We start from the raw sequence: 27,646 nt of genomic DNA, 5'->3' as shown, positions 1-27,646 counted from the left end.
GAAGACAGTATAGATGTGCTTCAGTTAATTAAGGCTCCTGTGCCAGAAAAAGGCTCATGTGATTTTTCCTTCGCAAGCATTTTCTTACTCATATCTAGACTCTCAAAGCTGCGCCTTTCAGGATCACCTCTCTGCCCTAATACCATTTGATAGCAAATACAGGGCAATGGTCTAGTTTCATTACAATCTGACCACAGCTGACAAAACCACTGACTCAAAACATCTACCTGGAAGCTTATTAGACAACTGACATTATTTTAAACATGTGCATGCATGCACACATTTTGATATAGATATCATGCTGTGCCTGTAAGTGCAGAGCCCTTAGTCCTCTGCGAGATGCCAAGCCTTAGCCTCCAAGGGGATAAGACCTCTTGGCTCCCACCAGTTCAATAGGAACTGAATTCATTCCTTGCACAGCATCTGAGGCAGCAAGCAAACACCTAGCACGTGGTTCAAAAAGGAATGTACTTTATCTATTTCTTACACTGTCTCACAGAAGAGCCCTACGCAAGGTCACATCTGACCAGTTATTATTAGCTGGCCTTTTATTTTTTCTCTCTCTAGAGATCTTTGCAGAAGAGGAAAACAGTAACTGCTATCCAAAATATTCACCGCCTTCTCAGTGAAACAATGAGCAGACAAATTTCACAAGGAGATCAGATGGAGAATGGTCTACGCCATACTATCCCATACATAACAGACAAGCCTACAGATGAACTGCAGTGATTATACATATAAACTGTGGTTAACTATAAAGCTCGCTGATGGTCTCCATGGATTGTGTATGCTTTCTGTGGGGGAAAACCTTCAACCGTCCTCCTTATCAATCTAAATGAAGAATAATCACAACAGAAACTGGGATGTTCATCATCACCTCAGCAGTTCGAGCACTAAGGATGTTAAACTTAAAAAATTATTTAACGTTAAGTGCTGTCAGACAGAAAGTATAATCCAAGCAAAAACATGAAACAAAGTTCAAAACCAAATGCAAGCATAAAGCTTTCCTCCTCAGTATGCGAAAATATTTCACTTTGATTTGAAACACATCTCATATGTAAAAATAGAGATGTACATAATAGTTCTGCATTAGTGAAGCAGTTTATCTGCTTGCTCAAAATAACAGGCAAACAACCTAAAGTCAGAGAGACTATGTGACAAATTCCAACCCTGTTTCAACTGCCGATAAAAATTTCTGACGCAACTAATGATGAAGTTTAAAGCAACAGCTCAAATTTTAGTTGATGATTACAACTGGCAAGGTATCAAGCAGAACCGTGGCAAAGGTTGCATAAAGAATGGCTTGCACAGCCTACTCAGAGCTCAGATAATAAAATACAAATGTACAATATGCCAGTAAGGTCACCATAGTTACACCCCGAAGCCGAACAGAATGAACTTACAATCTTGCATAAAAGTCACAAAACTCTTTGTAGAGTTTTATGTCACTGTGTCTACGTTGCAATTTTGACACCGGTTTCTCGCCTTCATTTCCTGCAGAGTTGTGAGCATCAGGAGCGACCTTGTGTACAACCTCTTCATCCTCCGGGATGGGGTAAGGGTGAGCTCTGTGCTGGAAGTTCATCTCTCTCTAATCGCTTTCCCAGGTGTATATATTCTATGCTTACACTGCAAAGAAGCTGTAAGCAAGGTCTGCAAAACCATATGCTGGACTTCCCCTTGTTCCCAGCGAAGTGATGTACTTTCACAGCTCTGTGTCATGTAGCTGGAGCTGCTCAGTGCCCTGCTAGAGCTTCAAGTTAAAAGTTCAGCGACGGGGCGGTGAGCCCGTCACGCTGTGATTTACTGGCGCTGGCAGAGAGCGGAGGAGCACATTCCCCTGCCAGGCCCTTGTGCACACTCGGGTGCTGGAAAGGGGCTTCGCTGCCGGCTGCTGACAGAAGCTGCCGAGGAGAGCTGCGTTACGGGTAGCCTATGTGAGCGAACATGTTCACCGCCAAACTTGTCCGCAGCTACGTTCTGCTGAGGGGGGTGGAGGCGGATTCCAACAATATTTTATCATGGGCAAACCAGCAGTGGAAAAGATGAAGAGAAGTCTTTTGTCATTAGGTAAATATTGCTTTAATGCTACAGTATATTAACTACATTGTAAAAATGGCCTTTAATGCTCCACTTGTGACTTCTAAGTCATATGTGCTGAATTTATTTATAGGCATCTTTCTTCTTGTCAGCACTTCAGAGAAGGGGTAGGTACAGATGGATAGTTTCTGTTGTGTTTCACAGGCCATTAACCGAACTGCCAGGTATGCTATAATGGGCAATATATGAAGGAGGAAAAACGAAGCTTGATTTCCAGTGATGTGCTGCATTTAGAACAATTATCTAATGTAAGAACACTTCATAGATTTGAAAGCTGAAGTAATTTACTGTGGATATTAGGGAACTGAGAGAGCAAGACCAGGAAGAAAGAATAAAAATTAATCATTCTTTCACCACAGAATGCCCTCCTAATGGTTCAATTATTTCATGGTTATCTTCTATTTAAAAAACCTGTTGTGCACTGCTTACTAGGGAAGGCAGGGTTGATTAGCTGCAGATCTGCAGTCAATTACAACCCTGCAAGCCCTCCCTGCTTGAAGCACAGCGCTTGTAGCAGACGTGGGACACTTGGCTTCCAGCAACTTGTAACTGCAGACAAAGCAGGGTTTTGGGAAGCTGTCCCAAGTCACCATCTCTTGCGTTGAACTGACTCATCCTTATTAGCAATCGATTGAACTGCAGAACTGCATGCACTTTGTGCTCATTACACACGGCGTCTTGGTATCTGAAGAATGTGCTAGCCTGGGAGGGGGCATGAGAAAGCACAGGAGAGGAAGGAGACGAACAGAGGGAACAAGTAGAGAAATTAGGACTAGAAGATGACAAAGGATGTGACAGAAAGTCCAGTCAAGGCTACTACTTCTTAATATGCCTTCACCTTCCTAGGACCTACTACAGAGGGTCTAGTTTATGATGGTTTTGGGCCATATCTCTCACCACTAGTTGGGATAGCTTGCTCGGTAAGCATACAGCAGCACACACACCGCTCTCCATGCAGGCCTGAGCTCGCATGTAGCCATCTTCCCACAGCCTAGCCAACACAGCACTACGTTTCTGCTGCTGCCAAATTTGTGGGATGGGTTTGGTCAGGCATCTTTCCTTCACCTCCCCTCGTCAGGAAGCAACCTCTGGGCAAGCTCTTCCCCTGCGCCACAAGACATCACGGTAGGTGGGACTCAGGCAGCATGACCCTGCTTATTTACCCGTCCGTAGGTGTGATTATCCATCTCACACCAGAGCTACCAGGAGTCACAAGCTGTAACAGGCAAAGGAGGCTACACCCTCACCGCTTACACGGCTTGGCTGGAGCTCAAGCCCTATTTTTATCTGTCATGGAGCAAGCTCCAGATCAAGCAATACTCAGGTTGTAGCCCTAGGCCATGATGAACTTGCCAGAGTACCATTGCAGGAAACAGCGCTGGAAGAAAAGGTTCCTGCACCCGCTGGAGCACCAGTGATGAAAACGAGCGCTGTTTGCCAACAGAGATGCAGGCATAGCGATGCTGGCTCTTCTTCTCCATGCTGCTTCCCGACATTTCCTGCACAGGTCAATGCTGAACTTTTGTGGGTATGAAAAACTCCGGGGAGACTGCCTGCAATGGACTAACCATGCTGATTCATCCAGGGTTAGTGCAGGTGCACCCAGACACTAAGATAAGAAACAGGTCAGTCTGTCTCTTCCCCTTATCACTGACCATCTCCTCAATTTTCTTGTATTTTGTCCCAGATTGCAGGCAATTCTCCTGGGAGGCTGCTGCTGCAATTCAGAGAGCCCTGAAGAGTTTCTTTCTCCCAGTGAACTACTTCAGTCCTTGCAGTAACCTGAAATCCACAGGCTACCAAGGCGGCTGGAAGCCACTTTGCTGCCTCACGTCTTCCGTGGTCAACAGGAAAATATTTGCTTGCTTCTTCGGCTTGCTACTGCACAGTCTTCTGCATGGCTGTAGAAAAGCAAGTCAGTGCAATAAGATGTCCATCCAAAAAGCCTGTTTTAATCTTCCTAGCTTTTTTCAAGAAGCAATCCTACAAGGTAATAGGACTCCAAGTAGAAGCTGCCTGGTTCTTAAGGCCTATTGCCATTGCTGCTGGTGGAATTACTCCCAATTTGTTTTCCATTAAGCAAGAAAGGAGCTTGCCAGGAGTTTAAAAAGGGCCTTTCTGCTACTGAAGCAAAACATAGTTTCTACTGTGAAGGTTTGGTAGTCCACAAATCCAGAGAAGCTGCCCATCTTTCTCTTTTCTGTCATTTTGCTGGAGGCGTGCTGCCAAGATCTGAGATATGCTGTTAAAAATACACGGCATTTTCATTAGGGAATTCTAGGTTACTCTGAGGTGAAGCCATCCACGAGGAGCGAGAAGCGTGTAAGGGGTTGTTGATTTCCAGCAGCGGCTTTCCAAGGGCATTCCCTGGGATCTGGGACAAAACCTACCAGCCTGCTGTTAAGGAAGCAGTGATAAGGAGAGGGGAAAAGAGAGAAGTTCAGTATTTAATCAGAAAAGGTACGTAGGAAGGAAGAAGACAGAGAGGCTCCTCCTGGCACACTGAGGATCTTATCAGAAGCCAAAGCTGACAGCAGGGAAGGTGCTAAAGGAAACGGCAGAAGAGGGGAGGGGAAGCGTCCCACTGTGGCTACGGAGAAGGGCTTCGGAAAACAGCAGCAAAAATAGCCACACTGCTTTATCATCACGGACGGATGACTGCCGCTCTGCTCGCACGCTGCTTTCTCTGGAGAGCTGTCAAATCCAGCTGCCCATGCCGGTGGCTGCCAGAGGCAGACGGGGACTCTTACAGAGAAGGCTCAGTGGCCGGCCAGCCCAGCTGAGCGTTTCGCTCCATGCCACAAATAGACGTGCAGAGCAGTCACGGCTCCAAACAAGGTGCTTGGCAAAAGCAGCTGCTGCTTGGCAACCTACTCATGCCACCGTGAAATATCACTGCGTCACTGGCACGGTCACGAGGCCACGTGCCCCATCGGGTTATGCAGGGAGGGATAAGTAATCACAGCACATCCCTCCCCTTCCCGCATAGGTCAGGGTGATTTCATTTTAATTATATTTAACACAGATGCTATGCAATGGTACTCACACGCAAAATACGGAACAACTAGAACAGAAGTTTTGCTGCAAAATATGCGTGGATTTGCAGTGCCCTGCACTGATTTCTGCACCAACCTTTTAAAGCACTAATTGACCTTTTGCATCTTTTTTCATTTTTTATTGAAATTAAAAACACTCTTGGGTTCTGGTTGCTGCAATTGTTTGCCTCTTAAGCAATAAAATACTTTCCATGTTAAGCCGGTCTCCTAAGGCAATTTGAAAGAAGATATAAATCTCTGATTTCTATAATAAAGATGCACATTACGGGTAGGATTTTTCACATGTGCCCAGCACTGCTCTAACTTCTGTTTCTATTAAAAAGGATAGAAAACCATCCTGAAACCACTGCAATAAAAACTAGGTGAGTTCTGAGTTCTCCTAAAAGTTTCATCCTTTAGTCTTCACCACAAAAATCATGATTAAGCTTATGTGGAGGGAGTTTAAACAGGGCAAACAAAAAGGCAACTCTAGCTCCTTCATATACTTCAACATAAATTTATTCTAGTATAAACATGTCCAAAAAATGCTTTGGTCTCCGCAAACAGAGAAGGTTCACATTCCATCTCTCCATAAGGAAATGAATATAACTGGAATAAACAGGTAAGCAGCACCTTCCCACACAATGTTTTATCAGCCATACAAGCACAGTGAAAAATCAGTCTCTGACAGAACTCGTAGAAGGGGAGAGCAATATTTAACCATAGCACTTTCCTGTTGCAAGTAATATTTCAAGAAACTATTGTATTTTCTTCCTGCTGGTTACAAACATTACCAAACAAAGCCATGCTTTATGTAAAACAAGAAATTACTTCTTCTGTGTATGGATACTTGATATTTTTTAAAAGAGCCATCTCCTCTTTCCCCACTACTATATTTTGAATCTTACGCAGACAGCAAAAACAAGACAACAAAAAGATGCGGTATCACATATGAGAAGCTCACAAGAGGTCTAATAAATTTGTGTTCTATGAGACAGAGCATACTATTGGATATTCTTAAAATCTGCACCCTGTGTAATTGACTGCATGTATACTTGACTATGGTAAATACACCGTATCCAAACTCTTCCAACACAATACATTTTAAAGATGCATTTGCACTAATGCATTTCATATAATGACATTTATATCCCCATTTCTAATTTAAGAATAATAAAAAAGGTCAGCTACTCAATACTAGGGGCTACACATCAAATGTCTCTGAGACACTCACTCTGAAAAGAACCATCTTTTCAAGACCAATGAGAGAAGATCAGGCCCATCAAGCTCAAAACCATCCTTCTGTCTGGGCATACACACAGTGAATTTCATACCACCAAGGTCATTCAGTTCCAAAATTTGAAAGTGTTTGGGCAGAATAATATTTATACTGGTGGAAATCAAACCACTGGGAAGTCAAGGGATGAACAATAGAGTGTGATCAGGCAACTGCACGCAAATTACAACTCAGTGTACAACTCAGATTTAAAGTTCAAATACGTATAAGTATATGAGGTTGATCTTTGCATTTTCTGACATTTCAGGAAAATAGCATCCTGGCTTGTATCAGGAATAGCGTGGCCAGCAGGACCAGGGAAGTGATTGTGCCCTTGTACTCAGCACTGGTGAGGCCACACCTCAAGTACTGTGTCCAGTTTTGGGCCCCTCACTACAAGAAGGACATGGAGGTGCTGGAGCGTGTCCAAAGAAAGGTAATGAAGCTGGTGAAGGGTCTGGAGCACAAGTCTTATGAGGAGTGGCTGAGGGAGCTGGGGTTGTTTAGCCTGGAGAAGAGGAGGCTGAGGGGAGACCTTATTGCTCTTATCTCTACAACGACCTTATCTCTACAATGACCTGAAAGGAGGTTGTAGTGAGGTGGGGGTTGCTCTCTTCTCCCAAGTGACAAGCAATAAGACGAGAACAGCCAGCCTCAAATTGCACCAGGGAAGGTTTAGATTGGGTATTAGGAAAAATTTCTTCACCAAAAGGGTGGTCAGGCACTGGAACAGGCTGCCCAGGGAAGTGGTTGAGTCCCCACCCCTGGAGATATTTAAAAGACGGGTAGACGTGGTGCCTAGGGACATGGTTTAGTGGTGGACTTGGCAGTGTTATGTTTACAGTTGGACTCAATGACCTTAAAGGTCTTTTCCAACCTAAATGACTCTATGATTCTAAAATGCTGCACTACCATATTTCCCTTCAGAATAACAATTTCCTAGCACCAATATTCAGTTCATGTCATCTGCCACTGAAATCCACCAAAAATCCTTCACCAAATCCTTAGTGTAAAAGCAAATGCCCCTTTGCTTCTGCCTTAGCCATCTGCCCGTGCTAGCTGGAACTGATGTTTTCGCAAGCCGAACACCATGACCTGAGCGGTTCATCCAGGAGCTATAATTAACACCATGACTCAGCATAACACCCCAGCTACCAGGAGGGACTTCCAGTACGTCCACGCAGTTCCTTGTAGGGCAGAGATAACTACAACACCAGGCTTCCCGGCTCGCAGTGACATCCTTATTATAGTAACATCTTCACTGGAGACACCATGCTGAGGACCGGCCTTCAGCTTTACTAACCAGCACATCACTTCCACACACGTCTCCTCTTGAATATTATTATTAATCTACACCTCCAGGAACATAGCCTCTCTAAATATTTTTCACCTTCATTAAATTTGTTTTTCTATTCTATATGAGGAAGTGCAAAGTTTTTCATTGCCTGAATTAATTTGTTTTGGGCAGAAGGTAGAATGTGAGAAAGAAAACATCGCCTCAGCTGTTGCTCTTCTCTCACACACATATTAAATTGCAATTATTAGTCACTCTGAGTTTTGGTTTCACATTTTTTTCTTCCCACATTCATTGCAGCATCACTAAGCTTTAAAACCAGCAGAGGATGGCAGACAGCTGAGCCATCTGCAGTTAACATTGCAGAATTAAATAATGGCCCCAATATTCAAAAGCCAATAGGGAGTAACCAGAAGCTATTTACGTTCCTAAGAGTTGAGCATGAGTAATGTATCGGCAAATAAAGCTAATAGAAAATAGCATTGCTTTCACACTTCATTATGATGGTCTTAACATTTTGGGTAACACAATCTGAAGATCTTCATCCTGTACTTTATATTTATTAGCTCTTCAATACTAGTAGCAGAACTTTCAAGTAAGCACGAATTAATTTCAGTAGCAGTTACTGCAAAGCAAGACTTCCATGCATTTTCCAAACCAAAGGGTTTGGTAACTATTGCAAGATTTTTTAAAAGTAACAGTTTCCACCCCAACAATTGACTAATCTTGAATGAGTAAAGCAGGAGCAAATGGTTATAATATATAAGACTCTTGAGGGAAGATGTAGAAGTTACCCCTCGCAACAGTGTATTGCTGGGACTATCTGAAGGGGCAGCATGGGTTTTGTGCTTTGCATCAGAGGGGTTTGAGCCCTGCCAAAACTCCTTCCCCTTTGCTAGGTACCACGAAGAAGTGGGTATAATTTGAGGATTAGCTTTAGAAAGGAATGTAGTTTAAAACTAAGCAATTACTTGTACACTTCGGGCAAAATTCATGACCTGCAACCTGGTAACTCATGGAGTTTCCTATCCTGAAGCTGCATCGCTACCATGTCCTTTAAAAAAAAAATAATATATATATATATGTAAAAGAGGCAGCTTTTTTAATGTATCAGAAATACAGTGTGTGCTTCAGTTTCTGAAATCAGCAAGGAGAAATGTACAAAACAATAACTGAAAAGCCAAACATCAAGCAAGACAAACAGCTTTCAATGCAAACTTTCCATACCGGAACAAGAAGGGGACTAGCCAGGGCAGTTTTGAGTCATGACTCCGAGTGGGTAACGTTTTTCCAATAGCTGCATAGAAACAGAGTTCAAAAGGTAGACTCAAGTCTGGATCGAGAACTTTATGATCTATGAAGAGCGTGGCACGCATGGATTTAACATGCTGGAAAAGACAAATGCCATTTCACATCCGCTTCACCTTTGTCCATTCATTCCTTGCTGGGACGGCTTGAATCTTTTCAATATTTTATTTAAAAAGGCACAGCTGAGAAATGCTGCCAGGTATTGCTAGCTGTGTCTGCCAGTATGTTATTTCCTTTAAGGCTAATAGCTAATAGTTTCTAAGCAATTTTCTTCTAGCTCCATCATGGCCATTAGAGGAGACAGACAAAGCAGAAAAGCTACAGGGAAATATGTCACGGAAGTCATAAACCAAATTTCTCTTGTGAGACACAAAAGGCTCCAGAAGATCATGAAGCTTCATCTTCTTGCTATATAAAGACGCATCACAGGATGACTTACAATCTGCTGGCAGAGCTGAGCAATGTCATCCCAAAACACTGCTCACAGAGCATTATATATGAAACCATTATTTCAGAATGCTACCAGGAACTACTTAAAACCAGAAGTTTCTACAAAGCTGGCAGATACAAAGACAAAAACTGAACAATGCCTAAAGCTGCTATGACAAATCAAGGAAAGAAAAAATGAGCATGTGCGCTAGAGCATCAGATAATACATATGAAAACTCAGAGCATCACACATTTGGGAAATGCCCCGAGATTCCCGGGTGCAAGGCGAAACCGGAGGAGTTAACCGAAGGGAAAAACACTGAATGTCACAAACTCTGTACCAAGTCCCTGAGCCACAGCTGGCGGCAAGCTGGGATTACTACCAAGGGAAATCCCATAAAAGGCCTGCTCTTTCCTTACACCTCCTTCCACCCCTCCACAGGCATCAGCTTTTGGCCACCTCAGAGGCAACATACTTGGCAAGCTGGAGCCATTCCCATGTCTGGAAAGCACCATGTAAAAGGGCCATGGTCCTCTCGAGTACACCGTGGCTGTTAGCTTTGCATTTCCTAGAACAGCTCAGAGACCACAGGGAAAAAAAATAAACAGAAAGGGAGCTCAAACCTAACAGCATTTAAGTTTGCTCTCCCTGATGCCTGCAAGTGGGTAATTTTTATTAGAGTGGTGACATTGACATAATTTATTTTTTCTCTCCTCTGCAGAATACTTCTGTATGTAAATTCACTTCAGTGTGACAGACTGCATTCAAAGGAAAGCTTAATTATAATGAAGAACAACGAGCAATCACAATTTTCTGCAGAGAACACCTCTGATAAGGTGCTATCACAATGCATGAAAGCAAAAACAAAAAAAAGAAACCTACAACTTGTCTTCAGCCAGCTAATCCTGGAAGAAAGAGCAATGAAAATCCTAATTGCTATAATCATTGAAGCTTAGCAATTTACTGAAATCATAGATTATTACAATGAGGCAAGCGCAAGAGGAACAGTAGTAATTGCTTGGGTTTGTGTTAGGCAAGCAGCTAATTCCGGCCATTTGGTGTCACGGCAGGTGACAGTCAGGGTGAGCAAGTCCAACAAAATTGCTTAGGAGCTGTTATGCAGTGCAAAAGACAAGGGGTGAGAGAGAAGGCAAGAAAAAAGGGCGTGTTCCTCATGAGTTATTTTAACCCCTAGAGCAACGAAAAGTACAGCACAAATGAAAAGTAAAGCCTCTAGTCATTTGGATACCTCAAACTAAGGCTCAACGCAAATTCTAAGTATCGCAATATTAAAACACAACCATGAAGCATATTTGTGCTGGCTGGAAGTTACTGTAATTAATAATAATAATTCAGTGTTACGTTTACACGGACAAATCCTCTCTTCAATTACAGCAGCTAGCAGATGAGCCAAAGTGTTTATTAATCAAGAGTTCCCAAGCATCTGATTCAAATGAGTATTTCTAGGTCCCAACTTTCTACTGTTCCAGCAGATTTTCTAACCACAACAGATGAAGAAGCGTAATTTTTTTGTGGCTTAACATTTATTTTCAAGCTCTTCCTGGTTTAATAAATTACTCCCTTTTTTTACCAATGTATTGAATAATTACTGCTTTACCTGCTGACACTTGCATCATGAGCAAGTGAAACATCTACTTACAGAAGGCAGCTATATAAATATTAACATTTGTGATGCTATTAAGAAAAGTTACCAGTGGAAATCAGAATTAAGAATGTTTCCAGGTGCAGACAGATCTTTTCTTTCTGCCTTCCCCTGCCCTCAGGACCCTAAGGAGTCTGAAAGCTCAACAGGGTCCCTGGTTCCCCAGACAGTCCCCAACCAGTATCTTCTTCTCTCCCTCCTAGCAAGAGCAGGAGGTCTTCAGGGAGGACGTGCAGCTGGAAGCAGCTGCACACCTTGGCTGGCTGCTACACATGGGGTTTTGATGGCAGGCTGAGATTTGTGACCTCGCACAACTCCCAAATGCTGTATCTCATAAAGAAAAGGAGGCACTCAGCCCTACCGCATTGCCGATGTTTTGGGGATCTTATCCATTTGTTTCTTTTTATACTCACCTGCGAGCTTTGCAGTGCAGAGCCTATCCCCCCAAGGCTCAGTAAGACATAAGAATGTGCATATGTCTCCTATTTCATCTGCGAGGGAGTCTTTGTGCATGAAATTTTGGGGCACATCCACATGCCTTCCAGCCTGGAGTCAGTGTGCAGAGGCAGGTGGGAGCCTGAACGGACCCAGCAGAAGATTGCCTGCACCTGCTCACACAGATGCACCCATCAGCTTCAACAGCAGAGAGCAAAGAGAAGGCAGATACTTTAAAGCTATCAGTGTGGAAAACATCTACAGTGCTTTCTGCACAAGAGAACAGAGCAGTGAACTACCTGAGTAACTGACAGCCACCGACTGAAGCATGCCAATGATTATTTGTTGCAAATGCTGAAATTTACTGTTTGGTGAAAACTTGAGATGAACCTCTTCAAAAGTTGTTTACATTTTTAATTGCATTTGAACCCCTACGAACTTAAAAAGAGAGCTATGCACAACAATTTGATCAAATTCACTTTAAGTGTAATTGTCAAAAAAAAAGAAGAGAATTGCCCCTGCTTTTCGCAGTACCTCGTATTGAGCTTTGGAAATTAATAGTATCAAATTTTTTAGAGGAATCATTCTATTTTTACAAAGGCAATGGGATGAGAAGAGGAAAGAGCAAAAATAGCAAGCATACTGCTACTGTTAAGTGACTCCTAATGATTAATCACAAACGTATGCATGTAATTTCCTTTGCATCCTGTTTGCTGAGAAAAGCAAGAAAGAATAGCTCAGCATACAGTCAGAATTTTTTACGTGCCACTTCTAAAGACAAGACAAGATTTATCAGAGATGTCATTTATTTTCCCACCAAATCAAAATAGCTGGAAAAAAACAAGTCTTCCCCTCCGTTCTGAAAAGCAGATTTCTCAGGTTGCATTTAGTTCAATGACTGTTGCATCTGTTGCAGACAGGGGAGATAAAGGTGCCAGGCAGCCCCCTGCACTTTGAATGCTTCACCTGGGGAGCATCCTGTGTACTTAAAGTCTATGCATTGGTGAGCCTAGTTCAAGCAGGGGAAGAGAGGACTGCATTCAGCATCCCTGCCCCAGCGGAGGTCTAAACAAGCACATTCTTGTACTATGCAAGTTCAAGAAATGGATGAGCCACCTTTTACATGGAGCAGGCAGGCTCCAGCTCCCTATAAGGTCAGTAAAGCACCAGTAACATCTATAGCAGCAGATTAAATGGCTCCCAGAGAGGTTATGAGGTTTGTTAAGTGATAGATGGAGCGGGAGAGGCAGAAAGAGAAGGCGAATTTCCCATCCCCATCAATGTCCTGTGCTGTCAGGACAAGGGCTGGGACTCGTTTTACCTCACCACAGCCGACGGGATAACCTAGGCATGGGTTATGCCAGGAGGAGGTGGGGTAGAAGGGATGAGAGAGGCTCCCTGGGAGGGCGACTCACTCTATCCTAGGATAGGTTTCTAAAACAAGGGGATGAATCCTACCCTCCCATCCCAGTCCCGATCTCAGTTGAGCTTAGGCCTTGCTATTTATGGCTATGGGTGGCTTACCTTGAAATGCCCTCTCGCCCTCCTCAACTGGATGGACTCTGGCGGTCCTCCCCAGCCCCCTCAGGTCCTCACTGCTGTCAGTGGGGACAGCTCAGCTGCTCAGCCACCACATCATACCGTCTGCAACATCGAGGCAGCTGGGGCAGATTTTGAGCTAGCAATGAGTACCAGGCTGTAAACTGCAGCAGAGCAGTGGCTGCGATGCAAGGCGTCAAACCCCTTGTGCAGCAGGATAAGGCATCACAGTGGGCAAGACGAGCAAAACCATGCACTAAAGTAAGCTCTGCTGCTTGCGAATCAGGCTCCGCAGATAGCCACAGCTGTGTGAGATGAGTTCCCCCCAAGACAACCTGGCACATACTTGCTAGAGCATGAGGTGTTTGGAGAGACTCTGCTAAATTTATACATTTATTTAGGTGCTTCTACTGTAAACGGAAATCTGACAAGCTATGAGACTTAATGGAAAAAGCCAAACTATATTCCTATGGTCTTTCCTGCAAAAGACTGAGGGAAATGTGCGTAGAGACCGACTTATCATAAACTGAACAGCAGATCTGGAAGACAATGATGGGGGTCAAACCTCTGGCTGAAGTGACATCAGTGGACACAGATGCAGAAGCTAAAGCTCGCCTTCCTGTTGTGGAGCTCAGAGTCCCACAGCACACGACCCATCATGAAGTTATGTCAACACAGGAAATTATTTGTATACTGTAAAGATAATTGTTTCAGGAAATTTTGGTTCCTGGAAAATAAAATGCATGTGATACATTATTTGATAAACATATGCTCTGTACACGTTCAGGAGTTCCAGTACACTGCTTCACAGTGCCCTAACTGTTAATAATCTCAGATGGTTTAGGTACAAATGACACTGACCTTCCCAGGAAAGAGGAAAGGCAGAATTTCAGCACCAAGCCCCCCCCGAGCAGCTTTGCAGCACTGACACTGCCAACACTTAGCTAGATCGCCACCACAGTTTGCGGGCACACAAGGCCCCATCCTACCAAGCAGCATCCAGCTCCTGCCGCGACGGCCGGACCCAGGAGCCGCAATTACAGTGGTGCTTGCAGCAGCAGCGCGGAGGCAGTCCAAGACACCTCGCAGCCAAGGCGAAGGGGTGTGAACGGCTGTCCGCTGCATTACTTACTGCTGTTTTGTGCCTTACCAGAGGAACACCCCAGCCTGGATCCCAGGAAACCGCTATCAAAGGAGACACAGACCTCAAAAAGGGCAGGAGAGAGAAATCTCATACTGGGGTAAGGTGTAAAAGGCTGTAAAATGAAAACTGGCAGATATTACGTATGACTGTAACAAAGGGCAATTTTAATTTTTTTTTTTTTTAAATACAGAAATTCTCACACGATACCCTGAGGACATTGGCATCTCAAGTACATTTTGGCCCAGGATTAGAAAAATACGGTACTTGAACCGAGAAAGCCGCTCTCAGTGAACCGTTCCTTGAGGGCTGATATTATTTAACACATGTGAATTAATATGTATGTAAAATGAAATACAAAGGCACTAGAACAAAGAACTGGAGAGAGAAACTACAGGAGGGCATTCATTGCAAAGCCATGGAGTATGGCAAGCTATATTTAGCAGACATGAAAGGAACCTCTTGTCTTTCTTGTGGACTCTAGATATTCTGAAAGTATTTGCTAAGGACAGGCATCTAAGTGTCGCCAGGGAGAGCACATGAAAAAAGCTAGAGGTTTCCAGTTTTAGAAAACTAAAGAACTTTTTCTCTTCGTTCCCAGTTGCTCTTTGCCCTGTTGTTACGTCATTATTTCGTATTTACAATGCCATAGCCTTTTGTCATGGAGAATGCAGTAAAAATGATGAATAAGGCTGCCTGGCAACACACTGAAATATCACAAAATGGGTTAGGAAGGAGCAAGGTTTAGTTTGGATAAGAACCAGCTTAAGCTACTAGCAAATATAAGAGAAGCTCTGTCTTTAGGTACGGGTTGTCCCCCTGCTCTAGGAGCATCATCTGACCATGCTCTATTCACCTTCTTGTATCTCCAACACCCTGCCCTGAGCTGATTCATAAGTCCCCAGATTTGCTATTTCCTCCACTTGGATTTTATTTCCCAAGACCAATCCCTGTTTCACATATTTCTTGTCTTTAACTGGAAGAGGCTCATGAAAGGATTGAAAGACCTAGACTTATACTGGTACAGACAACCTCTTCCCCCCACCCAGCACAAAAAGGGTCTCATTCCCATCTTGGACGTGCACATAAATAAGAGAAACAGCAACACAACTGTAGAGAGCTAGCGCTCATTTTTATGTATATGCTTTAAAAAGCAGCTTTCTCTTCCCTAGCAAGATCTATTCTTCCTCATTGCTAGTTTTGTATGAAAGATACTAAACGTAAAAAAGTCAAGAATCTCTGCACATCTCTTTTACTCGACTAAGTCTGATTATTCTTCCATCTATAGTCATATGAATATAATATATAATGGTAATGCTATTAGAAATCCATCTCGGAAATCAATTTAGAATTAATACTATAAATAGATACCAGGTTAACACATTCCTAGAACTGATCCAATATTTCTGATATCTCACGGCAAATAATCTCAGTAGGTTACAATCATGCATTTTGCCACACTCATTTTTAATTAAGGTGCTTAGTTATAACGTAAGGGTAAATCCCCCAAATCTGAATACCCATCCTTCTGAAATTGCTAACTTGGGTAATGAAAGCACAGTAACAAAAACCCTCTAAATTACACAGCACTCCAATCTGATGCACAACCACCACCAACAAAAAATAAGCTAAAAATACAACCACAGAACAGGCATGAGGAGATAGGAAGTACTTCCTCTCCACCGAGGCTTTCGTTAGCATTTACACAAGGATCCTTTTCTGAGGAGCTTGAAGCGGGAACAGATTGCTTTCACACCAAGCACACTTAGGAAAAAAAAACTTTGTATTTTTACTTTTTTTTTTTTTTTGGTGTCTGTGCTTACTCAGGTTACAAACAGCTCCTTAATCTCCCTGCTCCAAACAGAGGCTTTTTGAAAATCCACTGTCACTCTTTCAAAAGGCACGTAGCATCAGGAAGATAACCCTGGACATTAAATGGCTTTCCAATTTTTGGTCATCCTTCCTGGGTAGGGTCAGACTAAGTGGTCCTGCTGCATTCTTTTGTCTAAAGCCCTTTCCGCAACAAAAAAAAACCCACAAAGAAAGCCAGACCCCAGGAGCCGCCCCAGCCCCTCCATAACAAAACCAGACCGGCGGAGGGGCTGCACCAAGGCCCCCGAGGAGCAGCACAATCCACAGCGCCCGGGTGACCCAAAACTGACTTCAAACCAGATCAAGCAAAATTGTCAGGCTGCGGAAAGTTATTTACTTGCAAGTGCTGGCTGTCAGAAAGGATCCAGAAGCAACCACCGGCTAACATTTGCCCTTCCCCGAGCCAGGGAAGGGAGTCACACCATCGCCAAAACCCGCAAGGTCACTGCATGGCTCCTGTTATCCCTCCTTCAGGTTTTTTTTGCAGCGCTTTGGGACTGCTTCTCGGCGCATGTGTTTTGCAATGACTTTCCAGAGCCGTGTTTGCATTTTGTCTGCTGAAATCACCAAAGGAAGCAGGCTGCCGAGAAGGGCTCGGCGCGCCGGCCGTACCCGTCAATTCGCACTCACCTCAGCTTCTCTTCGTGTGACCCGGGCAGTCCCACGCTATCAGGGCGATCCCGTCTCCTCCTGTACAGACCTGAATGTGACAACTCTTTCAGCTGCAAGGCCGTCATATTTCTCTACCTCGAGGGTTGGTTTTTTTTAAAGGAGGGGGGGGCTGTTTTGGCTTTGGGTTGGGTTTCTCTCCCCCACTGCCTCTTCCAGATGTTGCTGCCGAGGAGCGTGCCTGCCAAGATGCCTGGAGAGAAGAGGCTCGGCGTGTCGGCACACCTGCGCCTGCCCGAGCTACCAACCTTTGCAGGCAGGGCAGGCAGGCGGCCGCTGCTCGGCTTCCTGTTTCTCATAGGTACACACCCTCCCGAAGGGCACCACATTTCCTTTATCACTTGATCGCACCTAAGGGATGTCTGCCACAACCTCACCGGCTTCCCTCCAGCTTGCTTCAAACTCTGGCTGCCCCGACAGGAGCGACCCTGCCGGGTGCCACGCAAAGCGCCTGCTGCAATTAGCTAAAAATCTCCAGGGCTGCAACAAGCCGTTAACTCCTCCCGCTGTAATTTATGACAAAAAGAAAGTCATTAGCGCTATGAAAGTTCAGACTTACTTAAGCACGGGAGCAAACTCTGATAAGGAGATTAGCGCAGCTAAGTGTGCAGCAAACCAGCGTGAAAACGCTCTTTTGGAAACACAATAGCGCTGGGCTTGTCAGAAGTTGCTCTTTTCCACACATCTTGAGAAGCAGAAGAAAACCGCGATGTTTTTTTCTTCCTGCTCTCAGCTATCAAAACATAACCACCGTAACTATTTGTCACATTTTGCAGTGATGGAGTGTCCCGTGTAATTGTAAAACAGGAATGAAAGTGCTTAAGGTTTCCTGTAAGACAGGAAGGTGACGAGCAGGGATTTGCAAGCTCTGTGTCGCATCTCATTTAGTAATAAAACCCTTCAACTTGAAAGGAGGTTTCAAGAAAACCACTTTTCGAAAAATTTTTAAAACTTCTTTGACATTATCCTTGGCACATATAAACAAAAACTCAATTCAGAGTTTTTACTTCTATGTTGAGTTGGGGGGGGTGGGGTGGTGTTTTTTAAATGAACTTGCATTTAATAAAAGCCAAGAAACCTAACAATTTGCAAGGACTGTTTTGACTAGGATAGGAAACAAGTTCTGTGGGGTATGAATTGCATAGTTCATTATTAAAGTGTTTATTTTGTAGCACAATACATGTAAGAGTACTTTTGAATTCTTCTAACAGCGAAAAGCGTAACGTATGTAATACTGGGTACCTCACATGACACCAATTTTGTCAGGATCACCAGGCTGAACACAGGCACAGTAATTTTATATAATACTATCAATGTGCTTCAGTCTGGCATGTCATCAACATATAATATAAAACACCACACAATGGAAAAATAACAGAAATTATTCTGGAAAAGGAATCACATAACATGCCAAATAGATAATGGTTGGAGAAATTCAAAGTGATTTATATGCTGTTAGAAGGTTGCACACACTGAAACGTCAACCAGAGCCATATATCTGAGCTCCTGTCCTCAGAAAATAAAAGAAAGAACGGTCACGATATTTGCCTAAACATGCTGCATTCCAGTTTCAAACGAAGTATTCAAAATTGTTGCTCAATACACAGTAGGATAAGCTTAAACATAATTAAATGCCAATTCCCTGCAGTCAGTCAATCAGCGATTCAATGAAAAGTTAATGCTGTTACAAGTGGAGGTTAAGGACGGCAGATGACAGATGCTCACGGCATGGCAGCTTTTATACATTACCAACAGTTTTTTACTGTGCCTTAAATATTGGTGTACCAATGATTTATCTTTGTCCAAACAATCATTTTTAGATAATAACAATAATAATCTAAAAAGTGAAGACAGAGTAGATCTTTTGCTGTGAAAAAGCTCTTTGTAAACTAATGAAATTGAACTATTACCTACAAATTTGTTGATAAATTTTTATTCACTACAGTAGCAGTCTCTTCAGTGTATACTGAATACTTTGGTATTGCTCATGACACAAGTCAACTCTTCACCCACTTTGCTGCAAGTTGCGTTAGTGTGAAGTACATAGCATTAAAATTCATGTTTATCTGCATGTGCTTGGACAGCCTATGGTACAACAGCTTTTACTAAAACGTACTTGGAAACCAGACCTGCACGAAACTGGTATTATTAAAATTTTAAATCAACCCACCAGACAGAGCACGTAAATTGAAGGAATACAAGAAGTCCAGACACAAAAATGAGTTGTCTGTTATAGAGATCAAATCCACCTCAATATAAAGGAGGGCAAGATGATTAGTTTTTTAAAATAGACCTGGGAATCAGCTCCACAGCATCATTATTTCACAGGCTTCTTCAGCAAACTGCAGCTGGGGTCGAAGCTGATTTAGAAAAGACTTTCTTGGAGGACTTGAGAACAAGCTAAAAGCTTTCTACAAGAAGAAATCCAAACCAGACTCCTTTTCTGCCTTGTGGGATCCTCCACCAGTCCTCACGAGGTTTCAAACCTGAAATTACTCACACAGCCAAACCTTCAGTTCTGAGTATCAAATACATGTTGTAAGGGAGTTTTTAGGAGAGATGTTGGAGAATGCAAATGATATTTCTCCACTAACTCGCTTAAAGGTTGCCAGAAAGCAACGCGGATGGACCTCGCTCTGCAGGAAGAAGAACTTCCCCAGTGAGTGCCTCCTGCTCCCCACACCCCCTTTCACCTTCCAGCCCCTATCTGCTGTTTATAATTCCTTTTTCGAGAGATTACGTTCTTCTCGCGTGGGACGGGGCCACTTGGACCTTTCACATTCCATCAGAATTTTTGAGGACTGGCCAAGTTACCGCGGCTTTTCTTACTACTGGTAACATGCAGCCTTCTTTATGTCCTGTACTTTGAAGGTTCACTCTTCATTTTCCAGTGCGTGCCTCTTCACTCATGTAACTGACCTTCCTCCTGCCCCCAGAGAAAGCTAACATTGCTACGGCGATTTGATGGATAAGCACGGTATTATCAGTATTTTATTAGAGGAAAATATTCACCTATGTCTAAGCAGCAAAAGCTGGAACCTAGACAAAAACTATGCAGTCCTTCATTCATCCCAAGCAACAAATAACTTTTTATTATGTGGGACAAGGCTCACGCTCCAGTTTTCATTGCAGTCCTACAAAGCGTCTATCTTGATATACCATGCCTGAAGTGCTCTCCCTTAAATTTCTGTGAAAGTACTATTGTTCTGATGACCGTAGGTATTCAACAGAATTTTGCAATTTAAAAATCTTTTTAAGACAGATTATGTCTGGTTACTTTTCACTATCTTTAAAGAGATGATAGAAATCATGTCGTTGAATTTAGGAATAACAAAAAGCACCAAGTACTTCAAATCCAGTACATTTCTTCATGAGTCTGTATTTACAGAGAATGCACGTTAACTATAGAAACCAGAAAAGACAAAGTGTTAGCTCTCTCATTCCACACAGAGAAGCCTTTATCAATGTGATTGATCTTTTTTCCACTCCAGTGGTGCGTTCTTGTTTTGGTTTTGGGTTTTTTTTTTAAACTTTGAAGAAACCACCAAATTTCAATTAAATTTAGTTGAAGATTTTCAAAGCAATAGAAAAAGCTGTTTTCAGGGCAGCATAAATGGTCAAAAAAATAACCAGAAGAGCGTTATAAGAACAGTACAGGAGTGCCCATGGCGCGCACACAGTTAAAAGACGGCTGCAGCGGGAGAGCACGTTTCTCCATCCTCCATCGCTCGCCCAGCTTATCACTCGGATGAGTCTCCAGAGGAATGTACCCGAGAGCATTGGTTTTCTACTATTTCTCGCAAGGTCTGGAAGAAAAACACTCTTTCAAGCCAAGGAAAAGGCTTGTACGTCAGCAGGAATGCACAGGACTCATTGGAGCAAGCGAAGGAAGGTGGCAATAACCCTTCCAGCAGTTTCGCAAGAACCCCTGAAGCACCCAACTGATGTGCCGACTGCAAATGAAGCTTTACGCCTCTCTGAATTAGGCTGCTGAGGCAAATCCCCACAGATGGGTTTGGGTGTCAAGGAATAGCGTACTGCGCCTTGGGTCCCTGTGAGGGCAGGCGGTGATAAAAGGAAATGAGCAGAGAGAAATCAAACTACAAATCTAAGGATGCAGAGCTTGAAAAAAAAATTTCAAAGCTTCACAGGAGCCTAAACTGTTGATTCAAGGAGTTAAATAATCGACTAATTACATGTTTCCTTCCTTGTCTAATGTGACTCCAACATCTGTTTTGATGTTTCTTGCCCTGTTCCACTTAGCGATCAATCAATCCTGAAGCATGCATATTTAATCTGCGGATTAGGCTAAGTACTGAGGTACTTAACTATCTACGTGGCCACTGCAAACCATCGCTATGAATTTATGTCCATGATCCAGCTGACCAAGCACATTTGCTGCAATTCAGTGGTAGTTGTTGGGGTTTTTTAAACTGCTTCTATGGATGCACATCCCTGCCATGCAGTGTAAAGTAAAAAAAGTACAGGATAGTATTCTGAACACCCTTCAGAGCAGCGACACACTCAACCCACCAAAGTCCTTTGGGATTTGAGAGGGCAGAGGGAAGGCAAGGGGGCTGCTGCGGTGAGCATGGGGGTCCCTCCTTGCCCTGGCAGTACCAAAGGCATCTCCACCTCCACCGCAGGTGGCCCATGAGGTTTCGGTGAGGCAAGGCAGAGGTCCCTGCTCTCATTCCAACTATTCTATTTCAATAATAATACAAAAAATACAAAAGCAAGCATGGGAAAATCTTCTGTCTACCCGAACGTGGAACAAGGTCTTTTGGCTGCCTCCTCCGAGCTCTCTGCACATGCTGCCCCATGAACTCCTAAACTTCAGCAAAAAAAATCCTGCAAAAGGCACATTTTTCTTCAGCAAGTGGAATCCTACTTTGGCTGAGCTTTACAATACCTCCCTCTACTGGGAAAACGCTGCCTTATTTCTCAGCGCCAGTATTTCTCTCTACAGCCAGCAGGAGGTACGGATTAACCCACATATGCTTTGATAATTCAGACCGGGACCGAGAGCAGAGGGGAATGACAGACCAGCGGCTGAAGATGCAGGTTAGCATTATAGCTAGAAATTTATGCTGTTAATCAGTGGATGATCAATGCATGAGTAGGTGTGCAACGAAGAAATCATGTGACGCAGCATGAATCAGTTTTGTCTTGCTGTTTGTACATAAACCTCTTTAAAAAAAGAGTGATAAACAAGCTGGTAAGCAGCTGAAGCTTTAAGATGGGTACAATTACTCATATGGACCCTGAACTCCATGGGAGAAACATCTTAAAAAAGAGAAAAGAAAAAAATCCCACATCAAAAAGATGGGGAAGGGAGGGTTTAAAGCCAGCAAATTCAGAGTTTAGATTAATCTTCATAGCCTAGAACATGTAGAAAAACACAAGCAATTCCCTATCTGCATTTCTAGATACGAGACCTTCCCCTCAGAATTATTTTTACTGTCTTGGAATTAAAAGCCTCTTCCCAAAAGAGACTTTCAAACCCAGTTAGTAATACACTTTTTACATTTAAGCACTTTGTTTATGATGCATGAAGATCCTAAGTCTGAAAAAGAAGACTGAAGTCTTACCTTTAAACAAGTTGTCTTCTACTTGCAGATATATCCAGAATGTTTACTTTACTCCACTGTAATGGGATAAAATGCCTTTGAAAATGGGGGTAAAAAGCCCCTGGTGCCAGCTGGCTTACTGAGTGATTGAAAGGTCCCCAGTAGACGCTACAAAAGACTGAGGAAGCCTCCAAGAAAAAAAGAAAGATAGAAGCAGAACCTGAAAACGGGTGGTAAATGAAGGAAACTGCCTGGAGAGCTGCTGCCCCAGACACCCTGGGAATGACCTGCTCTGATGGCCAGGTTTGTGCCCCAAAAGCCAGCCAGCCATTCCAGGGCTGCAGAAAGGCTGACTGTTCCAGACAGGCAACCGCTGAGACCTGGTTTTGCTGGAGAGCTAGTGGGAGATCTCAAAACAGGCCCCAGGCTGACTTTGCCCTTTCACTGAAGGAATGGGAGTATTAGGAAGTCTTCATTTTTCTCCAAAACACCACTCACCAGGGTTAAGTAAATGCGAACAAAACCACAGCAGCCTATGAACTGCTTCCTCCGTTGACTGCCCAGCAATTATTCTCCTGGCCCCTTTGTTTCCCATCTCACAAACAATTTTCAAATGCCTAATGCTACATTACAAGTAGGGAAAGAAAAGCCTCTCATCAATGTTTGTGTTCTTTACACAGAAACGAAATTAAACGGCCAAAGAGAGAAGATGGCACGCTCCCCTTGAGAAGAATGGAAGAGGTGCCTGTGACCCTGACAACGTGCACATACTTGAAGGCACCACCACCTCATGGCACACAATCAAATATGACTGCCAAAGCAGCAGGTGACACTGCTTTATGGCTGCAAGTGCTGGAGTTTTAAAAGGACAACCCACCCCTGAGCTCCCAAGAGGGTACCAGAGCCTTTGAATGCTGCTGGAAGGATGAGCTGAATGGCAAGGGATGGTCAATTTAGCAGCCCAGAAGAAGCAACGATCCTGGCTGTACGTCTGTGACCATACCATACAGCCACCTCACACAGTCCCTACTGCCCAAAAAACAAGGCAGGGGAAACACGTTGCAAAGGAGATGAGGGGAGGCAGTGGGGGTGCAAAGAAAACACTTGAGAGAGCACAGAAGACCAGATATACTGAAAAGTGGTCTATACTCTGACCAGCATTTCCAAGAAGGGTAGAAAGCAGTGGTTCCTTAGAGATTATCACCTTTAAAAGGTCAGAGACTGGTAGTATGGTGGTTTCTAGTGTAAGAACTAATGTACTATCTAAAGCAGAATATACAAAGTAGCTCATGTGTCTAGAAAAATAAAACTGAATACATGTAAACACTTAAGAAACACAGGCAAGGTGCAGCTGCTGAAAAAATCTTAATTTTTAAGTATATACATTTTGGTTTCAAAGTTATTAAAACTTGTATTCCGTGTCCATGCAGAAAAATCCAGTCTGAGAAAGACATTCACAGTGCAAAAGAAATGAAACTAATTCATCCCGAAAATTCAGAATAATGTAAACCGGAAACACCACCCTCCTCCCCTTAATGCTGCAAAAATTACTTTTGGATTCAGCACAAAAAATAAAAATGTGATCTCATATGGATTTTCCATAATATTTTAAAGCACATGAAAAACACACTCAAGATTCTTAAATTAGAGCAAAAGCCTTAAACCGAAAAAGCACAGCTGCCCTACCGTAAAGGGTTTGATTTGCTGGAAAAGCGACTGACTTCTGAACAGAAAGACTCCCTCAAATCGTACCAGAAGTGATACAATTTCAGTAACAGGTGGGAGAAAACTATTCCTTCCACTGGAATTACACTTTCGGGTTCAATTACTCTGTTGCAGCGTCCTCTTCCTCAGCCACTGCCAATTATCCCACTGCTCAAAAAAACCTGTCAGCAACAGGGTATCTTCAAACCGACCACGAATTCTCTGTTCTGCGTGGGGACAAAATAGTGTCCCTAAAAACACTCCAGACGAGCAATGGATAAAAAACTACTGGGAATACCAGGACACCTCTACACATTTCAAGAACGACAAAGGACTTTGCTCAAAGGTCTGCTACCGGTGCCACTTGCTTTTAGTAGTAACAAAACCCAGCAAGCTAAACTATTACCTGTCCTCTTCCTAACTCCATTTATCACCATTCCCACGCGTGGCTCCTGCTCGTAAGAATTTCCCCGCAGAGGAGTAAAAGACCATACAATTCCTTGCCAGGCTGTCGGCTAGGAAAGCAGCGTGACATGCACTCAGGCAGCGCAACAGCCAGACCCTCAGCCCAAGTGACCAGGTGCACACTTACTGGCACGGTGTAGCCTCGCTGGCAGCAGGTTCGCAATGAGCAGCCTTTCCCATATATAGCTTTACACTGAATAGTCACCGTTTGCATGTTTTCCCTGTGGTTCTTACTGGTAGTTGTGATAAAATAAAAAAAAAAAAAAAAAAAGTGACTTAGCAAACCACTTCCTTCTTTCACCCTGTAAAAATATGACGCTGTAAAGAAGAGGACAAATCCATCAAAGTTGACAGTTCGGCTCCACAAATCGTGTCATGCCAATTCTCCATCCCAAAACTACCAAGGAGAGAGAAGGAAGCAAATCCTTCACCCCACAGGAAAGGATATAGCTTTAGTTACACCATCGGTAATTTTTAAATGACAAAAGTACAAAAACCCAGAGCGGGAAGAGCCAACAGCTGTAGAACTACTTCTTGGGATCACTGAGGTGTTTTCATCTTACAAATTTCCTAATATTCAAGGACTGAAGATGACTGTGACAACTTCAGTGCCTCCGGAGGTATACCTTAACTTGTGGGCTTTTACACTGTTGTTCTGGGGACAAAGAGAAAAGGAACAGGCAACAACTGTGTGCGCATCCCTCCAGACATCTCAACGAGCGTGACAGGATCCCAGGTCCCTTACTTGGGAAGACCAACCCCTGGAGTCACCGGTGAGCAATGAACAGCTGCACAGGGCCACCCGACCCCACCACAAGCACCGCTGTCAATGCCAAGGGGAGGGGGAAGACCCTCTCTCCCCACCCTCCCACCTGCTGAGAAAGGAGCAATACCCTCTGATTTTCTTTTCTGAGATGAAGGCAGCCAGTTTCACCCTCCACCTCCTGGAAGACCACTTCTATGTCTGACAACCTCAGCACAGGGCAAGGACTAACTGGGAACAGAAAATAATCACCGCCTCCTAGAGCAGGTCAGGGTGATCAACCTGCATGACCGAACAAGAGTTGAGCTGCGTCTCTCTTGTGTGGACAGAGGCTCAAAGTCAGTTTTCCTAAAGCAATCTGAATCCCGTACACGCCTCTTCAAAGGCCCCAGGCAATCCTTTGCAGGTTAAAGCAGCAATATCCTCAAGATCGACAATGTTCTCCTGGCACTTGCTACACAATCAGAGCTGTATCAAGTGGAGCCTAAAACTTGCTCACCACCAGTGATGGGGACAGGGAAACGAAGCCACAACCTGACCTCCGCAGGGCACATGCAATACATGCCTCCAGGCAGAACCTGGTTCCCACCTCTGCTCGTACAGCAGTGTGGCTCCAGGCCACTTACAACTGCAAATCTACACACCAGCATTTTCCACTGCACACTCTTAACAACGTGCCTTTTGGCCTGCTACTGGTTACAGAGAAAAATATATGAAAATGCAGTTTTCGTATATCATGCAATCCATTTAAAAGCAGCTTTCTTCATGTAAGCAGTGGCTTGGACAGAGCGAGCCAAACAATTTTTAAAGGTTTAGTATTTTCTAATCACAAATACCTAACCCCCCCAACACTATTTTAACACTCATTGACAAAAGGGGTTGCAAAGTATGCTTGTAAAGTTTATAAAGGAATTCAAGAAAATGGATATTTTTTTCTTGGTCACTCAGAAGGGTATTTATTAATTTGTCTGTTTATGGACAGACATAACTTAAAAGCAAATACATCATGTGAAAACACGACTACATGCCCTCCATGCTCCTAAGCTGTGAAACTGAGTAGGGCCAGCCCCAGATCTACAGCAGCATTTAATGGAGAAACTGATGTGCTGCTTTCAGACATGGCATTTGTGCTGGCATTTGACAGTGACCCTAAAGGCAATGCAGAAATCTTCTCCATTCAGATATTTAAAACTGTACTCAGTGCACTGTAGTGTATTTATCTCTAATATTCAATGCATCTTGGTGAAGTCTGGTGCACAATACCTTGCCTTCTTACAAGATTTTTGGCAGACAAAGCACATGCATCTCATTAATCCTTCTGACCTGCTTTCACCATGTACACCAAAAAATGCTACGCTGTACCAACAGAGCCTCATTTTGCTTTCCCTTCTCCACCATGTCTCTCTACATCCTGCATCTTGCTCCTTCTATTTCTGTCTTCAGGCCACTTAACGTTATCACTAACCCTCTACCATGGACAAATTAACAGTGTAAGTTATCTTTCCAAGCTGCTGTTTCCCATACCGCTGCATAGTGCTTCCTCATTTGAACTTCTTATCTCTTCCTGTGAAGGCCCTTCAAGTACAATAACAGAAGCAAAGTTGTATTAAACTTATCACTGGACAGTTACTAACCTAGGAGAAAGAATGCACTATGGCTTTGTTTCTCAAAATAACATGGCAAATGTCAAGGTAAGAGCAGTTTGTTCTCGAGGATGAAGAAAATCACAATAAACCAGTTGCCGTACAGAATGAAAGAGAGGCCTCGCTTAGTATTGCGAAGCATCTTATTTCATATATTGCTCACACGCTGGCAGTTCCACTTTTATAGGAAGGCAAGGACAGTTGATTCATGATGACTGTAAAAGCTGCAAGACTTCAAGGAGAATGCAAAGAACCATCTGTTAAAAGGGAACTAGGAAAACAAGCATTAATCGTTCAATTAACACTTTTAAAAACACATTTGAGTCATTTATTAACCAGTTTGGCCTGGCTAAACTATGTTTTTCAGTTTTGTTCACTTCACAGTAGTTGGCCCTATTGTATCACCAACCCCTTTTCCAAAAGAGTTGCACTAAAAGAAAACTTGTAAACAAAATTACAGCTGAAGAGAGCAGGACAAGGCCAGCCTCAAGAGACCACGCTCATACGCACTGCCAGATCTCGTCTGCGGTCGCCCGCAGTGGGCACAGGGGAAGTGCAGCGCCGAGCCACATGAACAGCTCTAGGCAAAGTCACACAGTCCAGCCAAGCCCATCAGCTTGGTCCTGGCGCCAGGGCTTGCAGCACCAGCAGAAGATGGAGCAGGAGCCAAGGCGCTGTGGTGATGATGAAGCTCCCGAGGTAGAGGAGAGGGGCTGGACCTGAGCTAGGCATGAAATTA

The 27,646-nt window shown here is 43.5% G+C and overlaps 1 protein-coding gene and 1 long non-coding RNA gene across 10 annotated transcripts in view; one reads left to right on the top strand and one right to left on the bottom strand.

Annotated features, from left to right (window-relative positions):
• LIMS1 (LIM zinc finger domain containing 1) overlaps positions 1–27,646 on the bottom strand; it is a 78,231-nt gene that overhangs the window by 21,014 nt on the left and 29,571 nt on the right. For 3 of the 9 annotated variants that reach the window (XM_009472608.2, XM_087757271.1, XM_087757272.1), the window contains exon 1: positions 1,404–1,727. The exons of 2 other annotated variants lie outside the window; for them this stretch is intronic. In XM_009472608.2, coding sequence (XP_009470883.1) covers positions 1,404–1,585 — 182 coding nt within the window. In that variant the 5' untranslated portion in view covers positions 1,586–1,727. Of the gene's footprint in view, positions 1–1,403; positions 1,728–16,723; positions 17,030–24,442; positions 24,602–24,628; positions 24,736–27,646 lie in introns of those variants that run through there. 4 more of the 9 variants (XM_087757274.1, XM_087757277.1, XM_087757273.1 and 1 more) reach the window with 4 other exon arrangements.
• Positions 1,932–11,782, top strand: LOC148055812 (uncharacterized). The gene is made up of 4 exons (XR_015704699.1): positions 1,932–2,070; positions 3,788–4,090; positions 6,680–6,847; positions 10,165–11,782. It is a non-coding gene; the product is annotated as an uncharacterized LOC148055812 (long non-coding RNA).

Source organism: Nipponia nippon, unplaced genomic scaffold (genome assembly GCF_047370975.1).
Source record: "Nipponia nippon isolate SJK-2023a ecotype South Korea unplaced genomic scaffold, ASM4737097v1 scaffold_2, whole genome shotgun sequence".
Lineage (NCBI taxonomy): Eukaryota > Metazoa > Chordata > Aves > Pelecaniformes > Threskiornithidae > Nipponia > Nipponia nippon.
The sequence above is the reverse complement of the archived record's forward strand: the minus strand, read 5'-3'. Positions and strand labels throughout refer to the sequence as shown.